Genomic DNA, 18033 nt, shown 5'->3' on the forward strand with positions numbered 1-18033 from the left:
CCAGGTAAAGAGCGGCCCTCAGCGGTGGGGCTGGCGGGAGATGTTGACGCATCGCAAGAGCAGTAAAGGCGGAGGGAGGCTGCGGCCGTGAAGGGTCCCCAGGCGCCCTGATTTCCAAGTCCCTAGACCCCTCAAGTGCCCGTGCATCAGCCTCCCCGTGTTAAACAAAGTCACGCACGGGCATTCTCCGCTAAGGGAACGGACCCTTCAAAGAATATCATTCTCGACTCGAGTGCGTCTGTTGTTAAGGCAGGGGAAGGTAGATTTCTTGGCGGGCCAGGGGAGAAATTGTTCCCGGGGTAGGCGGGATATGTAACCCATTTTGTGCGATCATATTAGCCTTAATTTTATACATAATTGATTCTGATTATGGTGGAAATCTTCAGTGCACGCACACACGCACACAACGCTGGAGGAACTCAGCAGTCAGGCAGCATCTGTGGACGGAAGTAAAAGGTCGCCGTTTCGGGCCAGACCCTTCATCGGCGTTAACCTTATACTGTACAGTGGAGTGATTATAAGAGACAAGAGCAGAATTAGATCATTGGCCTCGGCGAGTCTGCTCCGCCATTCCATCGTGGCCGATTTATTATCCTCTCAACCCCATTCTCCTGCCTTCTCCTTGTGACCTTTGATACCCTGACTAATCAAGAGCCTTAAATATGCCAAATGACTTGGCCTCCACAGCCGTGTGTGACAATGCATTCCACAGAGCCACTACCCTCTGGCTGAAGAACCTCGTCATCTCTATTCTAAATGGTCGCCCCTCTATTCTGAGGCAGTTCCATCTGAATCTAGACTCCCCCGCTGTAGGAAACATCCTCTCCATATCCACTCTATCTAGACCTTTCAATATTTGATAGGTTCCAATGAGATCCTCCTCCTATTCCCCCACCCACCCCATCATTCTTCCAAACAGGACACCAAATGCCCCTCATACGTTAACCCTTTCATTCCCGGCGTCATACCCGTGAACCTCCTCTGGTCCCTCTACTCTGCCGGCACGTCCGTAACGCCAATGGCACCGTACCGAGTGGTTTGCCCATGCGCATTCCGCCAGCCGGAACCTTCTGCAAAAATTGGCTGCGTCGTCTGCTCATCGAAACACGTCGGGTCTCCGCGTTCACGTCACGTCCCCTTACGGCTTGGGGTGTTGGGGTGTCCCGCTCAATAAAGAACGAAGCGCCCTGCGCCAACGCACCCCACCCCCGACCCTCCAACTCCCGCGAGCAAAGGACAACAAACGTACCACGTAACTGCGGGATATATATTTAATATTTTACGGACAGAGAAACGCAGAGTGGTTCAGGACTTCACCGAGGCGCCTCTCTCCCTCCTTCATACAGACAGAGACTTGATTCACGGACCTGGCACTCTGCCGATTAAAGTGCGTCTGACTCTGTTAACAGGGGCCGGATTTAAGATGACACCCAGACACACTGGAGGTGCCACGGATACGGTGGGACTTACATCACAGGTGGGGCATTAACTGCCAGGGTGTATCTTGGTTAGAACCAGTGTCCCTTCTCCTGGCGCGCTCTGCCGAGGTGGAGGTGCTTAGGGGTCGATTGGCCGATGCAGGGTACCCTCGGATCGGCTTTCATAACGAGTTCCAGCTCGCAGGATTCGGACCGTCGGACAAGCTCGCACCAATCCGGGTAATCGACCGGTTGCTGGGCACTGGAGGGGAAAGGCGGTGGTGGTGAGATACTGTGCCTATCACTAACACACCGACTGCCCCTTCCTCTACTCCGTCCGATCACAGATCCCCAGGGACAGACAGCGAGTGAATCTCCCTCTACACTGTCCCATCACACACTCCCAGGGTCAGACACAGAGTGAAACTCCCTCCACACCGTCCCATCACACACTCCCGGGGTCAGACACAGAGTGAAGCTCCCTCCACACCGTCACATCACACACTCCCGGGGTCAGACACAGAGTGAAGCTCCCTCTACACTGTCCTGTCACACACTCCCGGGGTCAGACACAGAGTGAAGCTCCCTCTACACTGTCCTGTCACATAACGTTTGGGCAGCAACAGCAGAGGTTAGATTTTAATTTGAAGTATCCTTAATAAAGTTATTTTAAATCAAATAGGCAAAAAAAAACCCTAATACGTGGACCTGTTAATAAAGGTTAAAAGGTGGTTAGGTACAGCTTAAAACATTGCCTCTTGTGCCCTGTTGCACAGTCAAGGAACAAAGTCCCAACAGCTTCTTAAGCTTATAAATGGGTGATAACCTGTGGAATTTGGCAACGTAACAACGTTACTTATCAGACTGTTGAGTTGAATGTCCAAATTTTTAATGAAGAAAGGAATTAGGAAGGGTTCGGCGTGATAGTTAGCTTAACGCTTTACAACGACAACGATCCGTGTTCGATTCCCTCTACTGCCTGCGAGGAATTTTTATGTTCTCCCTGTGAACGCGTGGCTGGACGTGAAAGAAAAGGAGGAGTTTTTATTAACAGAGAAAAGCATCTTTTATCAGGTTGGTTGGTGAGGCACTGTTTCAGGGACGGGAAGAGACTGGAACAACGTGGGATTGGGTGATATCACAGGTAGGCTGGAGCGCCACGGGTTTGGGTGATGTCACAGGTAGGCTCAGAATAATCTGCAGATGCTGGGATCAAAACAACAATTTTGAAAACAAAGATCTTTTCCACGGATGCTGCCCGACCTGCTGAGTTCCTCCAGCGTGTTGTGAGTGTCACAGGTAGGCTGGAGCGCCACGGGTTTGGGTGATGTCACAGGACGACTGGAACATCACGGGTTAGGTAACATCACACGTAGTCTGGAGCGCCACGGGACTGGGTAACACCACAGGTAAATTGGAGCACCACCGGATTGTGTGATATCACATGTAGGCAAGTGCATCATGGTATTGGGTGATATCACAGGTAGGCTGGAGCGGGATTGGGTATCATCACGGGTAGGCTGGACTGATGAGGATTGGGTGACGTCATGGACAGGGTAGAACGCTACGAGACTGGGTGACATCACAATTCTGCTGGAACGCCTCGGAATTGGGCAACGTCACAGGTAGGCTGGAACGACAGAGGATTAAGTGACATCACGAGTAGAATGTGTAGGGTTTTCCACGGATGTGCACGTCACGCACGGACGTGTCTTCTGCGTGTCTGCTGACGCTGCGTTACTCAAACTTTGGATTTATGCAAAGAACTGGTCCATTCGCCAAGTGATGAGGTATCTCTAACCCGACACCCCCCCCCACACACACACACCCAATAAAGAGAATTTTTCCAGCTCGTACCCTCTAACCAGGCAGAGTTTTATAGAGCTCCAGCATTACCTTGTGGATCTTGAACTCAGTCCCCTGCCTAATGAAGGACATTACACCATTTGGCTTCTTAACAATCCTATGAACCTGCAGAGCAACTGACAGATTTATGGACATAGACTCCAAAATCCTTCTCTAACGTCACCTTGCAAAGAATTCTGCCACTAACCCTACAATTTGCCGTCAAATTTGACCTTTCAAAGTGAATCACCTCACACTTTTCCAGGTTGAACTCCATCTGCCACTTCTCAGCCCAGCTCTGAATCCTGTCCATTGTAACCTACTGCCGAAGCCTAAAGATGGAAGACTTGAGGAACAAGTGGGATAGGAGAATCAGACATATTTTGGGAGGGAATTGTAGAAATTAGATTGCAGGCAGTAAGCGTGGAGATCTGGGAAGGTGAAAAATTAGAGGGGCATAAAGATTAGGAGAGATTGGATAAAAACGCAAGGAATTTAAATTTTAGATGTTGTTCCACCAGGAAGAAACAAAGAGGGAATGAAAGTTAGGCGAAGGGGCAGCAGAAATTTGGAAGAACGAACAAGGCTAGCTGGCTAGAAGAGTGTTGCAATAGTTAAGAGATCCCTGGGTGGGTGGTATCGGGCAGTGTTGTTCTGGTGAAAATGGATAGACTCAACAGTGGCATACACATACATACAAAGCTCACATTGGTATTGAGCGCAAAGATTGTTCCAGACTAGAACCTGGTTCAGGGTGGTGTGGAATGGCCTCTGTGATGTTGAACATAGAATATTACAGCACAATGCAGGCCATGTTGTGCTGACCTTTTAACCTACTCTAAGATCAATCTAACCCTCCTCTCCTACATAGCCCTCCAGGTGCGTCTGAGTATCTGCCCCCACCACCATCACCTCTGACAGGGTGTTCTACAGACTCGCCACTCTGACATCCCTCCTGTACTTTCCTCCAGTCGCCTTAAAGTTATGCCCCATTGTGTCAGACATTTCCACCCTGAGAAAAAGTCTGCCTGTCCACTTGATCTATGCCCCTTATCATCTCAAACATCTGTGTGCACCAGGTCAATGATCTTAATCTCCTCTTCCAGGCGGCTGCTGGAGAAATCCCAGCGAATCGAGGCCATCATGGCGTCGATGCAGGCGACGGGGGCAGAGGAGGTGCAGCTGCAGGAGATAGAAGAGATGATCACCGCACCCGAGCAACAGCAGCTGGAGACACTCAAGCACAACGTCAACATGTGAGCACCCAGCCAGCCTGCAGCACGTGGAGGGTGTGAGCCGTGGTCTGACCAGGGCGATGCGTATACACCAGTGGTGGTGGGAGGGAAGGCGTGGGAGAGGGCCAGTATTGGGGACTTTACACAGTGGAAGGTGTGTGGAACATGCCGACAGGGTGGCAGTAGAGGCAGATACAAATAAAGCTATAGAACAGTACAGACTCGTCATCCCACAATGTTGGCCAACCTTTGAACCTACTCTAAAATGAATCTAATCCTCCTTATGTAACCCTCAATTTTTCTTCCATCCATGTGCCTCAGAGTATCTTAAATATCCTTAATATGTCTGCCTCTACCACCATCCCTGGCAGTGCATTCCATGCACCCACCACTCGGTGTTTAAATAAAAACACCCCTGGAATCCCCCTTTCATGCAATCACTTTAAAGTTTTGCCCTCTTGGATTAGTTATTTCTGCCCTGGGAAAAAGTCTCTGGCGGTCTATCCTCTCCTTGCCTCTATCCACCATCTTTTACACCTCTATCATGTCTCCTCTCATTCCTCTCATCCTCCTTTGTTCCAAAGAGAAAAACCCTAGTTTGCCCAAGCCCTCACAAGACATGCTCTCTAATCCAGTCAACATCCTGGTAAATCTCCTCTGCACCCTCTCTGAGCTCCCACATCCTTCGTATAGTGGGATGACCAGAACTGAATAAAATACTGCCAAGTATGGTCTGAGCAGGGTTTTATAGAGATGCAGCATTACCTTGTGGGCTTTTGAACTCAATCCCGAATAATAAAGGCCAACACACCATACGCCTTCTTAACAACCCATCAACTTGATCGCCTATTCTTGCCCCAGAACTTTCACTCCCTGTATTCTTCATTTGATCTGGGCACGGAATCCTGGGGCGTTTGCAGAAATTCAATGTCAAAGGGATGGATACCGACTCTCTCAGGTTGGACTCGAGTGAGAATCAGGTGGGTGAGACGATATTTATTTTGGAAACTGACAACTCCACCAACCCTAATGTAGGCACAATCTTCCGGAACAGTTACAACTGTGTTCTCCCTGGAAGTGACGAACCACGGAACTCGCTCCCATAGAAACTCAACGGTTGAAACCAAAACATGAAATACACCCAATAAGGAATAGGGATTACAATAGGGCGGTGCGGTAGCGTAGTGGTTAACGCAACTCTCTACAACGGCAGCTGTACGCCAGTCTCTTTTCCTCACTACCGTGTGGCCCTCCGCTTTCCTCTCTTATCCCTAAGACTTACGGGGTAGGGTTGGCAAGTTGTGGGCACTATGTTGGCACTGGGAGCATGACGACACTTGCTTGCGGGCTGCCCCCAACACACCTCGGACTATCAAGCAACACAAATCAAAGTTGCTGGTGAACGCAGCAGGCCAGGTAGCATCTCTAGGAAGAGGTACAGTCGACGTTTCGGGCCGAGACCCTTCGTCAGGACTAACTGAAGGAAGAGCTAGTGAGAGATTTGAAAGTGGGAGGGGAAGGGGGAGATTCAAAATGATAGGAGAAGACAGGAGGAGGAGGGATGGAGCCAAGAGCTGGACAGGTGATTGGCAAAGGGGATATGACAGGATCATGGGACAGGAGGCCCAGGGAGAAAGATAGGGGGAGGGGGGGAAAGCCCAGAGGATGGGCACGGGGTATAGTGAGAGGGACAGAGGGAGAAAAAGGAGAGAGAGAGAGAAAAAGAACGTGTGTATATAAATAAATAAATAACGGATGGCGTACGAGGGGGATGTGGGGCATTAGCGGAAGTTTGAGAAGTCAATGTTCATGCCATCAAGTTGGAGGCTACCCAGACGGAATATAAGGTGTTGTTCCTCCAACCTGAGTGTGGCTTCATCTTTACAGTAGAGGAGGCCGTGGATAGACATGTCAGAATGGGAATGGGATGTGGAATTAAAATGTGTGGCCACTGGGAGATCCTGCTTTCTCTGGCGGACAGAGCGTAAGTGTTCAGCAAAACGATCCCCCAGTCTGCGTCGGGTCTCGCCAATATATAGAAGGCCACATTGGGAGCACCGGACACAGTACATCACCCCAGCCGACTCACAGGTGAAGTGTCGCCTCACCTGGAAGGACAGTCTGGGGCCCTGAATGGTGGTGAGGGAGGAAGTGTAAGGGCATGTGTAGCACTTGTTCCGCTTACAAGGATAAGTGCCAGGAGGGAGATCAATGGGGAGGGATGGGAGGGGGGATGAATGGACAAGGGAGTCGCTTAGGGAGCGATCCCTGCGGAAAGCGAGGAGTTGGGGGGAGGGAAAATGTGCTTAGTGGTGGGATCCCGTTGGAGGTGGCGGAAGTTACGGAGAATAATATGTTGGACCCGGAGGCTGGTGGGGTGGTAGATGAGGGCCAGGGGAACCCTATTCCTAGTGGGGTGGCGGGAGGATGGAGTGAGAGCAGATGTGCGTGAAATGGGGGAGATGTGTTTGAGAGCAGAGTTGATGGTGGAGGAAGGGAAGCCCCTTTCTTTAAAAAAGAAAGACACCTCCCTCGTCCTGGATTGAAAAGTCTCATCCTGGGAGCAGATGCGGCGGGGACGGAGGAATTGCGAGAAGGGACTATGACCTCGGACTATGTTGGTCGTTGACGCTAACGACACATTTCACCGAATTTTTCGATCTTTAATCGCTCTTTATGTTTAACTAAACCAAAACGACCTGCTCAGCTTGGGGTAGAGACCGGCCCGGTTACCGGCGGTACACTCACTTGTCACAGCAACCGACGCCGAAGGGGTCGAGGCAGACGCACTGGTAACATTGATCGTTCACCCAGGTGTCCCCGATCTCCAGCCGGACACCCCCGTGCTCGCAGGTGGCTGCGGAGAGAAACTGCATCAGCGCGGTGTGAAGGTGGGGCGGGGAGGGGAGGGGTGTTAACGGAGTTCCGGGGATCGGTGGGACGGACGGTGCAGCCGAAACCCGCGCCGGTCCCCGGGATACCGGCGTCTGAGCCCGCAGGGAGGGTGCGAGATTAACTCCAGACATTGGTGTTTGCTCCCACAATGCCCCTCCAGCCTCTACTCCTCTCTCTGTCTCTGTAACCATCCCTCCTCGACTCCACTTCCCCCTCCTGCCCCTACACCCATTCCCTGACTCTGTAACCACTCCGGCCCCAACACTTCTCCGTCTCTGAAACCCCTGCACCCTTATCTATCTCTGTAATTCCCTCCGACCCCTCCTATCTCTGTCCTGGGCTGCTTCGCCGCCAGCTCCGTAACTCCATCCCTCGCTCTTGGCTCGGCTCGGAATCTAGCCGGCTCTCGAGTTTCTGTTCCGAGTCTCCGGAAAGTGTCACCCTGGAATGGGGAGAGCTCAGCCTTGTAGACGGAGAGGTGTGGTGATTCTTTCTGAGTGCCCCAGAAAGGGGGCAAAGCGTTCTACACCGCTCCGTGGGAGACAACCGCACCTTTTGCGTTGAAGAAACACTCTCCAACTCCGCTTGCGGACGCCGGGAGCAGAAAGAGCATTAGGCACAGCGAGGGTCCCATAGTCCTCATCTCGCTCCGTGTGGATAACTCCCGTGGGCTCCGGAGGTCCCGTTTCATATATACCCCTCTCCCCGCCGCGACCCTGTGTCTGGCGGGGAGATAAGGCACAGCCCCTCCCCCGGGTTGTTTACATTGACCACTGGCTGACGGAGTGCCTTCGTCAAACGCGGGACCTCCATCACCTGGCGCCCCCTCCGCACCTTCCTGCTATCTGATGGCTCGGTCGCCATGGAGAGGGAGCGAGGAGGGGGCTAGTGCTTACGTGCAGACAACTCCGGAGCAACCCCGCCTCACCCCCCACGCCCCCATTCCAGAACTCGCGGCCGCTGCACAGCAACATCCCACGGACAGGCGCTGTCCATCAGCAGGGAGAAGTGCTAAATTGATCGATGATGGCTCAGTTCAGAATGGCAACGGCGGGCCTTTACGGCAGTTTCTCACACACTGCGGTCGCCCTCTCCACGGAGCGATGCTGCATTGAGCCCACCCCCTCGGCAGTCACCCTGCCCCACCCTCCCTGGGAGCGGCACGCCCTCTGCCCACCGTGCGGTGCCAGACTCTAACACGAACCCGGGACTGACCGCGTGCGTAACCGGACAGAAGGTCGGGCCCCCTCAACCCGCTCCCGGAGACCCACCCTGCACCCAACCCCAGTGTGGGCCAAGGGGAGTGATACAGGAGAGGGTGGGGACTGCGCAGCGAACCGACCGGCTGCCTCCCCCGGGTTCCATCCGACCACCGGCGCTCTGTGTGCTTTTCTGCCCGGGGGGGGGGGGGTGTCATTACAGTTTGTCCCAGAGAAAGAGCGCTGTCATAAACACGTTCACCCACAGTGACCAGGGTTTCCACCAGCTGCTCCGCCTTCCTCCCTTACAAGCTTACGTCTCCCATCCCAACGACATGCGGGCTTGGCAGGTTAGTTTCCCGGCTTAGAGTGTGGGTGATGGGGGAACGTGGGGAAATGAGAGGATGTTCCACGCCTTAGTCTAGTTAAACGAGAATTTGGCCTGGGCCACGATAACTCCCGCCGCCTCCTCACTCGACAATGAGGCGAGTCTGCAGCCTGCAGGGTCAGGGGCCACTGCTGGTGCTATCGTTATCCATGTTTGCCCACCGTATTTGCCCTCTCATCAGGACCTGGCACATCTCTCCACAGTGACGTAAATGGAGCAGATGCTGGCCAGGAGAGATAGAGAGACACCCATCAATCACACGTCCTCTACTAACTTTCTGACACCACCCCATCACACACTCCCGAGGTCAGACAGAGTGAAACTCCCTCCACACCACCCCATCACACACTTCCGAGGTCAGACACAGAGTGAAACTCCCTCTACACTGTCCCATCACACACTCCCGGGGTCAGACACAGAGTGAAACTCCCTCCACACCACCCCATCACACACTTCCGAGGTCAGACACAGAGTGAAACTCCCTCTACACTGTCCCATCACACACTCCCGGGGTCAGACACAGAGTGAAACTCCCTCCACACTGTCCCATCACACACTCCCGAGGTCAGACAGAGTGAAACTCCCTCCACACCACCCCATCACACACTTCCGAGGTCAGACACAGAGTGAAACTCCCTCTACACTGTCCCATCACACACTCCCGGGGTCAGACACAGAGTGAAACTCCCTCCACATTGTCCCATCACACACTCCCGGGGTCACACAGAGTGAAACTCCCTCTACACCATCCCAAAACACTCCCGGGGTCAGACACAGAGTGAAACTCCCTCCACACTGTCCGACCACACACTCCCGGGGTCAGACACAGAGTGAAACTCTCTACACTGTCCCATTACACAGTCCCGGGGTCAGACACAGAGTGAAACTCTTCCACATTGTCCCATCACACACTCCCGGGGTCACACAGAGTGAAACTCCCTCTACACTGTCCCATCACACACTCCCGGGGTCACACAGAGTGAAACTCCCTCTACACTGTCCGATCACACACTCCCGGGGTCAGACACAGAGTGAAACTCTCTACACTGTCCCATTACACAGTCCCAGGGTCAGACACAGAGTGAAACTCCCTCCACACTGTCCCATCACACACTCTTGGGTTAAAACTCCCTGTGTGTGCTGAACACAGTTCACATTCAACAAAGCATAAAATCTGTTAGCCGAGAGAGGCATTGTCTGGATTTGTATTGTAGGTTAATATAACATTGTCCCTGTACTGGGCCCACAGTCCCGGATGCCCAGAGTCGACTGATAACGCTGGCCCAGTGTACTGCCTCCTCCGCAGGTACGAGTTCGACGTGCCCCAGGCCACACTGGCAGTGTCTGTCAGGCTTTGAAGAGAGGGGCAGGCAACAAAGTCCGGCTGACATCCACGTCCCTGTGCATGCCGCGTACTCCCCCTGGGGGGGGAGTTCATTTCTCCCACCCCCACACTCCCGTCTGGTGGGCCTCAGATGGACTCGATCTGCTTGCGGACCTTCTCAGAGGCGAGGCGGTCGAGCGCCCTCTGGCGCAGGACGACCAGGGCGGCAAAGAGAATAGCCAATGAGATCATGGTGGCCTCGAACCGCCAGAAGAGGGTCTCCTCCATCAAGGCCGAGCGGCAGCTGTGGGTGGGGAGAGAGAGAGCAGGTGGTGAGTGGACAGGGCAGTTTGTTTTGTCAGAGGGTTGGCCATGCGTGGCTTAGCGTGGGTGTAGGCTCTCGTGGTGAAGGGAGGGAGGATGACGGGGTGGGTGTGAGAGCTCAGGAGAGCAGTTAGGGTGGAGGAGACGGAGGGCTTATTCAGTCGGAAAGTTGTCCACACAGGACCAAGGGTGGGAGTGAGCTCTCGTTGGGGGCGGTGGTCGGGAGGGGCGCAGCCTTACCTTTTGTACTCCTCCTTCTGCGACTCGGGGCAGTTAATCTTCATGGTGAATCCAGTCCTGATGCAGGCTGGTTGCGTTTTCTGTGGGAAGGTAATAAGGTGGAGCTGGCTGGTATCTCACAATGTTGGGAGAGGAGGGGAGCGAGGGAAAGAGGGAGAGGGGATGGGGAAGGGTGAGGAGAGAGGGGTATATTGGGAAGGGGAGATGCTGGAGGGGGAGGAAAGGATTGGCGAAGGAGGGCTAGGAGGATGTAATGGACAATAAAGTCCCTTGAGGGGAGAGTAACCTGATCCCAGCTCCCTCTAACCTTCTGTACTGTACAGATAGCATCTCCAGGGTCCTCCTGCCCCACTCCCTCTCTATACCTGCTGCCTGCTCTACCCCTCCTGCCACCCATTGGCCCCTCTCTGCTCCCTCCCCATCTTCCCCACACCAGGACTCACCATCTCGAACTGCGTGCACTTCGTGCATTCACTGGCCACCACGAACTGCTCCGTTTGCCAGCATGGAATGGCTGTTGGCGTACTGGCTGCGAAGAGAGCAGGTGGGGGTAACATCAGACCCTGACTCCAGATCACCATCCTCAGAGTTAAACAGGCCCTTCGGCCCAACTTGTTCAAGTTGCCTACCTCAGCCAGTCCCATTTGCCTGTGTTCGCCCCATATTCCTCCTGTTTTTTTATGCGTTGTAACTGTACTTGCCTCGACCACTTCACTCCGCATCTAAAATAGCTTCTGTATGAGAAAGTTGCTTCTCAGATCCCGTTTAAACATTGCCCCTCTCACCTTAAACCTGTGCCCTCTCGGTTTAGACTCCCCTATCCTGGGGAAAATACCTATGCCCCTCATGATTTTATAAACGGCTGTCAGGTTACCCCACGGCCTCCTACACTCCAGTCTCTTCTCATAGCAGTAACGCAATGCAATCACAGCTCAGGGCGTCAGAGTTCAGAGTTCAATTCCGGCACCGTCCGAGCGCCTGTGAGCTTGTACGTTCTCCCTGTGACCGCGTGGGTTTCCTCCGGGTGTTCTGGTTTCCTCCCACAGTCCAAATACATATTGGTCAGTGGGTTAATTGGTCATTCTGTGGTCAGGCAGGGGTTGCTGGGTGGCATGGTTCATTGGACTGGAAAGGCCTGTCGCACATTGCATCTCAAAATAAAATAATAAAAGGCCCCCCCAAAGTCCCAGTAGCATCCCTGAGAACTTATCCCGCACAATCCCCAACTCGATGACAGCCTGGCTGACTGGAACTGCACACAATACTCCAGGTGAGGTCTCACCAATGTCCTGTACAGCTGTAACATGACATTCCGACTCCTAGACTCAGTTCTGTAAATGACGAATGCTACAGACACAGAGGGAAGTTCCCTGCACAGCCGACCCTTTCACGCACTCAGGGCCCGACGTGACAGCTGGCAGTTGTAGAGCAAAGAGGTCACATACCTGACTCTTTCACTTCATTCACAGACAGCAAGTCACCTAACCTGGAACACAAAACAGAGTCAGTCATCGGGAGCAGGAAGCCATCCTAAACTATTCCTTCACCATCACAGGCACTCTATCTCATAACATAGCAACATGCACAAAACGCTGGAGGAGCTCGACAGGCCAGGCAGCATCTGGAGGAGAATAAGATCTGCACATCTGTATTTTGCACTACAGGTGCACACTCCTTTATCTGAAATTCTGAAATCCAAAAAGATCCAAAAACCGAAGTTTTTTCCGCCAACAGCTGACGTCACTCAGGTGTGACGTGGCAGCACTAGCAGAGGCCGCCAGACGTCAGATGTGGCTCAGCGCTCATACTGGTTACACGTGCATTTGCTGTTCGCTGGTATTTTGTGTTTACTGCTGACTTTGTGTTTAATTTCACTGTGAAAATGTCAAAAAGAGCTGCAGATACCCCAATGGGTAACAATAAGAAAAAGAGAAGGAACCTTCTCTATCAATAACGCAGAAAGTGGAGTTATTGCAGAAGCTTGATCGTGGTGTGTCTGTGCAGCGTCTGACTGAAGAAAATAGTGTCGGAACTACCACTGTATATGATTTAAATAAACAGAAAAAAAGTTACTGAAGTTTTATAGTGACAGTGACATTCTACATTTATTCCAATAAGTCATTTACCATGTGTTTGATTCGGTTTGTTTGAAGCTGTATATTTTTATGTTTTATTGAATGTTTTTGTTGGAAATAAAATTTCTTCTTGTCATTATTCCCTAAACAATACAGTATAACAATTATTTACATAGCATTTACATTGTATTAGGTATTATAAGTAATCTAGAGATGATTTAAAGTATACGGGAGGATGTGCGTAGGTTTGGTGCACCATTGGGTCCTAAACCCCACTATTCCACCACACTGAGACAGGTTAAATAAGGGACTTGACCATACGTGTTTTTTGGTATGTGAGGCGGGGGGGGGGGGCGAAATCTGGAAAATTCTGAATTCCGAAATGCAACTGGCCCCAAGGATTTCAGATAAGGAATTGTGAACCTGTATTACTTTTTAATGCAATTTTGTAATCTTTCACACATCCATCACCTCCACCGGCAGCTTGTTCCACACTCATTATTTGTTTATCACAGGACAATTTACAAAGACCGATTAACCTACAAACCAGGATGCCTTAGGACTGTGGGGGGAGGCAGCTGGAGCACCCGGAGGGGAGCTCCACAGGGGGAACGTGGACTTGTTACAGAAGGGGCAGAAATTGAACTCTGAACTCCAATGCCACAAATAGTTAATAGTATCACGTTAACCGTTAACACTACATTGGGATTCATTAGCTTGCAGGCATTCACAGAACAAAGAAACACAATAGAATCAATGAAAAACTTCACACCACAAACAACCGAAGGAGACAAACTGTGCAAATACATTAAAAAAATAATGGTGTGAGTGTGGAATGAGCTGCTGGCAGGGGTGATTCCAACACTTAAAGAGAAATTTGGATAGGTACATGGATGGGAGTGATATGGAGGGCTGTGGACTAGGCAGATTCATGGTTCGGTACAGACTGGATGGGCCAAAGGTCCTGTTTCTATACTCTATGACTCGATAGTAAATAAAGAATGCTGAGAACGTGAGTTGTGGAGTCTCTGAAAGTGAGTCAGCAGGTTGTGGAACCAGGTCAGTGCTGAAGTGAGTGAAGTTATCAACTCTGGTGCAGGAACCTGACGGTTGTAGGGTGATGACCGTTCCTGAACCTGGTGGTGTCCGACCTAAAGCTCCTGTACCTCAAAGAGAAGAGGGTGTGGTCTGGATGCTGGGGGTCCTTGATGAAGGATGCTGCTTTCTTGTGTCAGTACTCCTTGTAGACGTGCTCAGCGGGGGGAGGGCTTTGCCTGTGACGGACTGGGCCGTATCCACCAATTATTTTGTAGGCTTTTCCATTCTCAGGCATTGGTTTCCAGTCTCTAGAATTCTCTACTCCAGACGGTTGCACAGGCTGGAATATTAGTTAAAATGGAGGAAGAAACTGTTTAGAACTATCAGTGAATTAAGGGCTACGTGGAAATGTCAGAGGAGGCGAGAACAGCCGTGATCATACTGAATGGAAACATATTGACCTTATGGAACTGCATAAAATCATGAGAGCTATCTCTAGGGTCAGTATCATCAGGGCTCAATTCCTGCTGTAAGATGCCTTGTACATTCTCCCCAGGTGCTCCCATTTTCTCCCACATTCCGTAGACGTACGGATTACAAGGACTGTGGCCATGATACGTTGGCGCCAGAAGCATGGCGACACTTGCAGGCTGTCCCCAAGTGAACAGCCAATGAGATCACATCCGCTGGGACTAGCTTAGCTGGGCATCCTGACCAGAATAGAGAAGATGGGTTGAAGGGCCTGTTTTCTGATGTAGGACTCCCTATCCGGTCCTGTTCAGTTTTCTTCTCCCAGGTGAGCTCTATGGGGGAACGGTAGAACAGTGTGGGACCAAAGCTGAGGCTCGTGACTTTACAACTCACCGGATATTTAACACGAAGAGACAGAGAAGCGTTAAGAAGAACCCCCGGCTGGTGTGTCTGCACCAACTGATGAAGCTGGACCCCTCCGGGGGAACCAGTGGCTCGCAGCTCAAAGACATGATTCCAGGAACTTGACTGCACCTCGAATGTGTGAAGCGCCTGAAGTAATAGGCAGAGAGCTTTCCTGTTACAGAATAAAGCTTCGTTACTGGACTCTCCCTGGGTAGTGGGGGATCGTCACCTCTCCTGTACAACATGCGCTCCTCTTCTCTCCCTGCCCCACGCCTACAAACTCCAACACCTTCCACATCACAGCTCACCTAGAGCACCCACAGTCTCCCAGAGAGTGGGAGAATCCAAGGGGTGGATCAAGGAGAATACAGATGGGATACCAGGGAGGGGATTCAGGGTATCGAACAAGGACAACGTGGTGCATAGGGGATGGTTAAAAGGTATTGTGGGGAAGAGAAACAGTTGCATTTTGGAAGGGGGGGTATGAGGCAGTCCTACATTGAGATCAACACTGACTGGCAACTCCTGCTACGCTGCTGGTACCAAACTGTATCAGTCTGTGCCATTCCTTTCAGCTCATCAGTTATGTGGAGAGGGGCTGCTTGTTACATGGGCAATAGATTGCTCTCCATATTGTACTGCCCAAGCTTTCGTAGCTAAAAGGCTAGGACTCAATATCGATGGTCAACTCTGACCGACGGAGGCCTCGGACAGAACAGGTGAATTGAAGGGGATGAAGGGTAGACATTGAGGGGGGTACTTTTTGAGGAGAGGATTGTTTCCCTAATATCTCAAAATCTTCCCACCCCAACCTACTCCTGACTGGCTGTATCCCTGCCTGGAATAGGAACTGTACTTCCCTCAATCGCAGGATTCTGCAGAGAGTGATGCGGACAGCCCAGCGCATCTGCGGATGTGAACTTCCCACTATTCAGACCACTTACAGCGACAGGTGAGTAAAAAGGGCCCGAAGGATTATTGGGGACCTGAGTCACCTCAATCACAAACTGTTCTGGCTGCTCCGGGAAGCGGTACCTCAGCATTAAAGCCAGGACCGACAGGCTCCGGGACAGTTCCTCCACCAGGCCATCAGACTGATGAACTTACGCTGATACAATTGTATTTCTAAGCCACATTGACTGTTCTGTATCTTACTGTACATACCATTTATTACAAATTACTGTAATTTGCACATTGCACATTCAGACGGAGACGTAACGTAAAGATTTTTACTCCTCATGTATGTGAAGGACGTAAGAAATCAAGTCAATTCAACACCCATCCCCAGGACCTTCCTTCCTTCCTTGGACCATTTGCCACCCCTTCCCCGATACTCAATCCTTCCCCTCCAGACTCTTCTACCCCCACCCCGTGGGACCTCACCAGCTCACCCCCTCACCCCTCCCTCGTCTTCTCTCTACCCCTCGATCCTCACCCCATGGGCCCTCATCGCGGGAGACTTCGCCCCCTCTACGGTCCACCTCCCCTCCTTCGCTGCTTCCCCCCCCCCGCCGGATCTTTCCCTCCCTCATCGGGACTTCGACCCCTCCCCCGGATCCTCCCCTTTCCACCCCCACCTTCCCCTTGGTCTTCCTCTCCCTCCCCCCGGTCCTCCTCCTCTTCTCCCCACCGCCTGGGGTCCTCTCTCGTCTCCTTCTTTCCACCCTCCACCGCCATCCTCCCCCCTTTTCCACACAACCCCGATCCTTCTCCGCCTCACCGTCTCCCCCGGCCTCCCCGCCGCCATCTTACTGCCTCGTCGAGAAGGCGACAAAAGCGGAAAGAGCGGCGACGGGGGGGTGGGGGGGGGGAACACTGGAGACTGGAGAAAGAGCGAGGCCGCCCACACTAGCGCCGCCTGCTCTGGAGGACCGGCCACAACACTGGGGCCTGACGTAATGCAGATGGTCACTCGGCCCATTCAGAATACCCTACCCCCCTAGAATTCATAAACATTTCGCTTGAAGTATTATTCCAGCGTCGTTTTGGAGGTTCGCGTGCAATCTACTCCCTTTTGTGTTTTCTCAGGTTCTAATTTTGTACTTGAAAATAAATCCTCATGAAGCTGTTTTGAAAAGACAACATTCAATTAACAACAGAAGACATTCTGCAGATGTTGGAAATCCAGAGTAAACCACATAATGTTCTGGAGGAACTCAGCAGGTCATGCAGCATCTATGGAGGGAAATACAAAGTCGGTGCTCCCGGTGAGGCCTCCTCTATTAGTGAGACCCGACACACTAGAACTGCTTTGTTGAGCATCCTCACTCCATATACAGTAGGAAGGTTTTCATTTCAATTCTTCCTCTCCCAATTCCCATTCTGACATGTCTATCCATGGCCTCCTCTACTGCATCAAAGAGGCCACTCTCGCATTGGAGGAGCAACATCTTATATTCCATCTGGGTAGCCTCCAACCTAATGGCGTGAATGTCGATTCCTCTAACCTCTGGTAATTTCTTCCCTCCTTCCTTTCTCTTCATCTATTCTCCATTTTGGCTTTCCTCTCAATCCTTCTCCTCACCTGCCCATCAGCTTTCACTTCTTCCTCTGACTTTTAATGGCAGTTGGCAGTCCGACTTAAAAGGTGCATTACCGCCACCAACTGGACTGGAGTCTGGTGTAGAAAGTCGGGAAATAAAACCCTTACTAGTTCTTTATCAAGTGAAAACTAAATTACTCCAAAAGCACCATCGATTGTAAATAATGAAAGACAATACTGTGAATTAAAGACACTTCCTTAACTTAGTAAAGTTGTTAAATGAAAACTATCAGCCCCCAAAGCTAGCAGTGCAGCCTGCATTTGCTTTTTTTCAACCTTATATGCTTCACATTAAAATAGAATTTGTTCAGCTGTTTCATAACGATGACACCCCAGAGTGATGTTTTCCAACAAGATATAAGGAATAATTAAACATAGGATGCCCAATTCTAAATCAAGTCAATATAATTCCTTCCATTCTCATTTTACCCCCTTCTCCCATCAATCCAACAGTTCGATGTATTCTGGAAAGGTGTCTCCCCTTACGCCACAGGACTTGCCAGAATCCCCTAATTTTGTAAATAACACTATTCTTTGCATTTCTGGTTGGATGCTAACTGCATTTCATTGGCTTTGTATCTGTACTTGGCACAATGACAATAAAGTTGAATCTAATCTAATCTCATTCTTAGCC

At 51.3% G+C, this 18033-nt stretch overlaps 2 protein-coding genes across 2 annotated transcripts; both read right to left on the reverse strand.

The window, feature by feature from the left end:
* Positions 1-1508: 1508 nt before the first annotated feature.
* Positions 1509-8536, reverse strand: LOC134343026 (prostate-associated microseminoprotein-like). Its single transcript, XM_063041847.1, has 3 exons — positions 7946-8536; positions 7247-7355; positions 1509-1680 (listed from the first exon to the last, which is right to left on the reverse strand). Exons 1-3 carry the CDS (start codon positions 8082-8084, stop codon positions 1509-1511), a joined length of 420 nt encoding a protein of 139 aa, XP_062897917.1. The 5' UTR covers positions 8085-8536.
* Positions 8537-10159: 1623 nt separating this feature from the next.
* On the reverse strand, positions 10160-16695 carry jtb (jumping translocation breakpoint). Its single transcript, XM_063041844.1, has 6 exons — positions 16578-16695; positions 14846-15029; positions 12314-12354; positions 11312-11397; positions 10869-10948; positions 10160-10608 (listed from the first exon to the last, which is right to left on the reverse strand). Exons 2-6 carry the CDS (start codon positions 14962-14964, stop codon positions 10452-10454), a joined length of 483 nt encoding a protein of 160 aa, XP_062897914.1. The 5' UTR covers positions 14965-15029; positions 16578-16695; the 3' UTR covers positions 10160-10451.
* Positions 16696-18033: the final 1338 nt, after the last annotated feature.

Source organism: Mobula hypostoma, chromosome 2 (genome assembly GCF_963921235.1).
Source record: "Mobula hypostoma chromosome 2, sMobHyp1.1, whole genome shotgun sequence".
In the NCBI taxonomy this organism is placed as follows: Eukaryota; Metazoa; Chordata; class Chondrichthyes; order Myliobatiformes; family Myliobatidae; genus Mobula; species Mobula hypostoma.

Bases quoted from the DNA above. Each gene is read 5' to 3' on its own strand.
- jtb (XM_063041844.1), bottom strand. From the start codon at position 14,964: ATGTCTTTGAGCTGCGAGCCACTGGTTCCCCCGGAGGGGTCCAGCTTC. The intron at 12,355-14,845 runs GTGAGTTGTAAA...TTTGTGTTCCAG, and splicing joins CTCTTCGTGTTAAATATCCG to GTTAGGTGACTTGCTGTCTG. The intron at 10,949-11,311 runs GTGAGTCCTGGT...ACCTTCCCACAG, and splicing joins AGTGCACGCAGTTCGAGATG to AAAACGCAACCAGCCTGCAT.
- LOC134343026 (XM_063041847.1), bottom strand. From the start codon at position 8,084: ATGAAACGGGACCTCCGGAGCCCACGGGAGTTATCCACACGGAGCGAG. The intron at 7,356-7,945 runs GTGCGGTTGTCT...TTCTCTCCGCAG, and splicing joins GTGTTTCTTCAACGCAAAAG to CCACCTGCGAGCACGGGGGT. The intron at 1,681-7,246 runs GTGAGTGTACCG...TTTCCCCTCCAG, and splicing joins GGCGTCGGTTGCTGTGACAA to TGCCCAGCAACCGGTCGATT.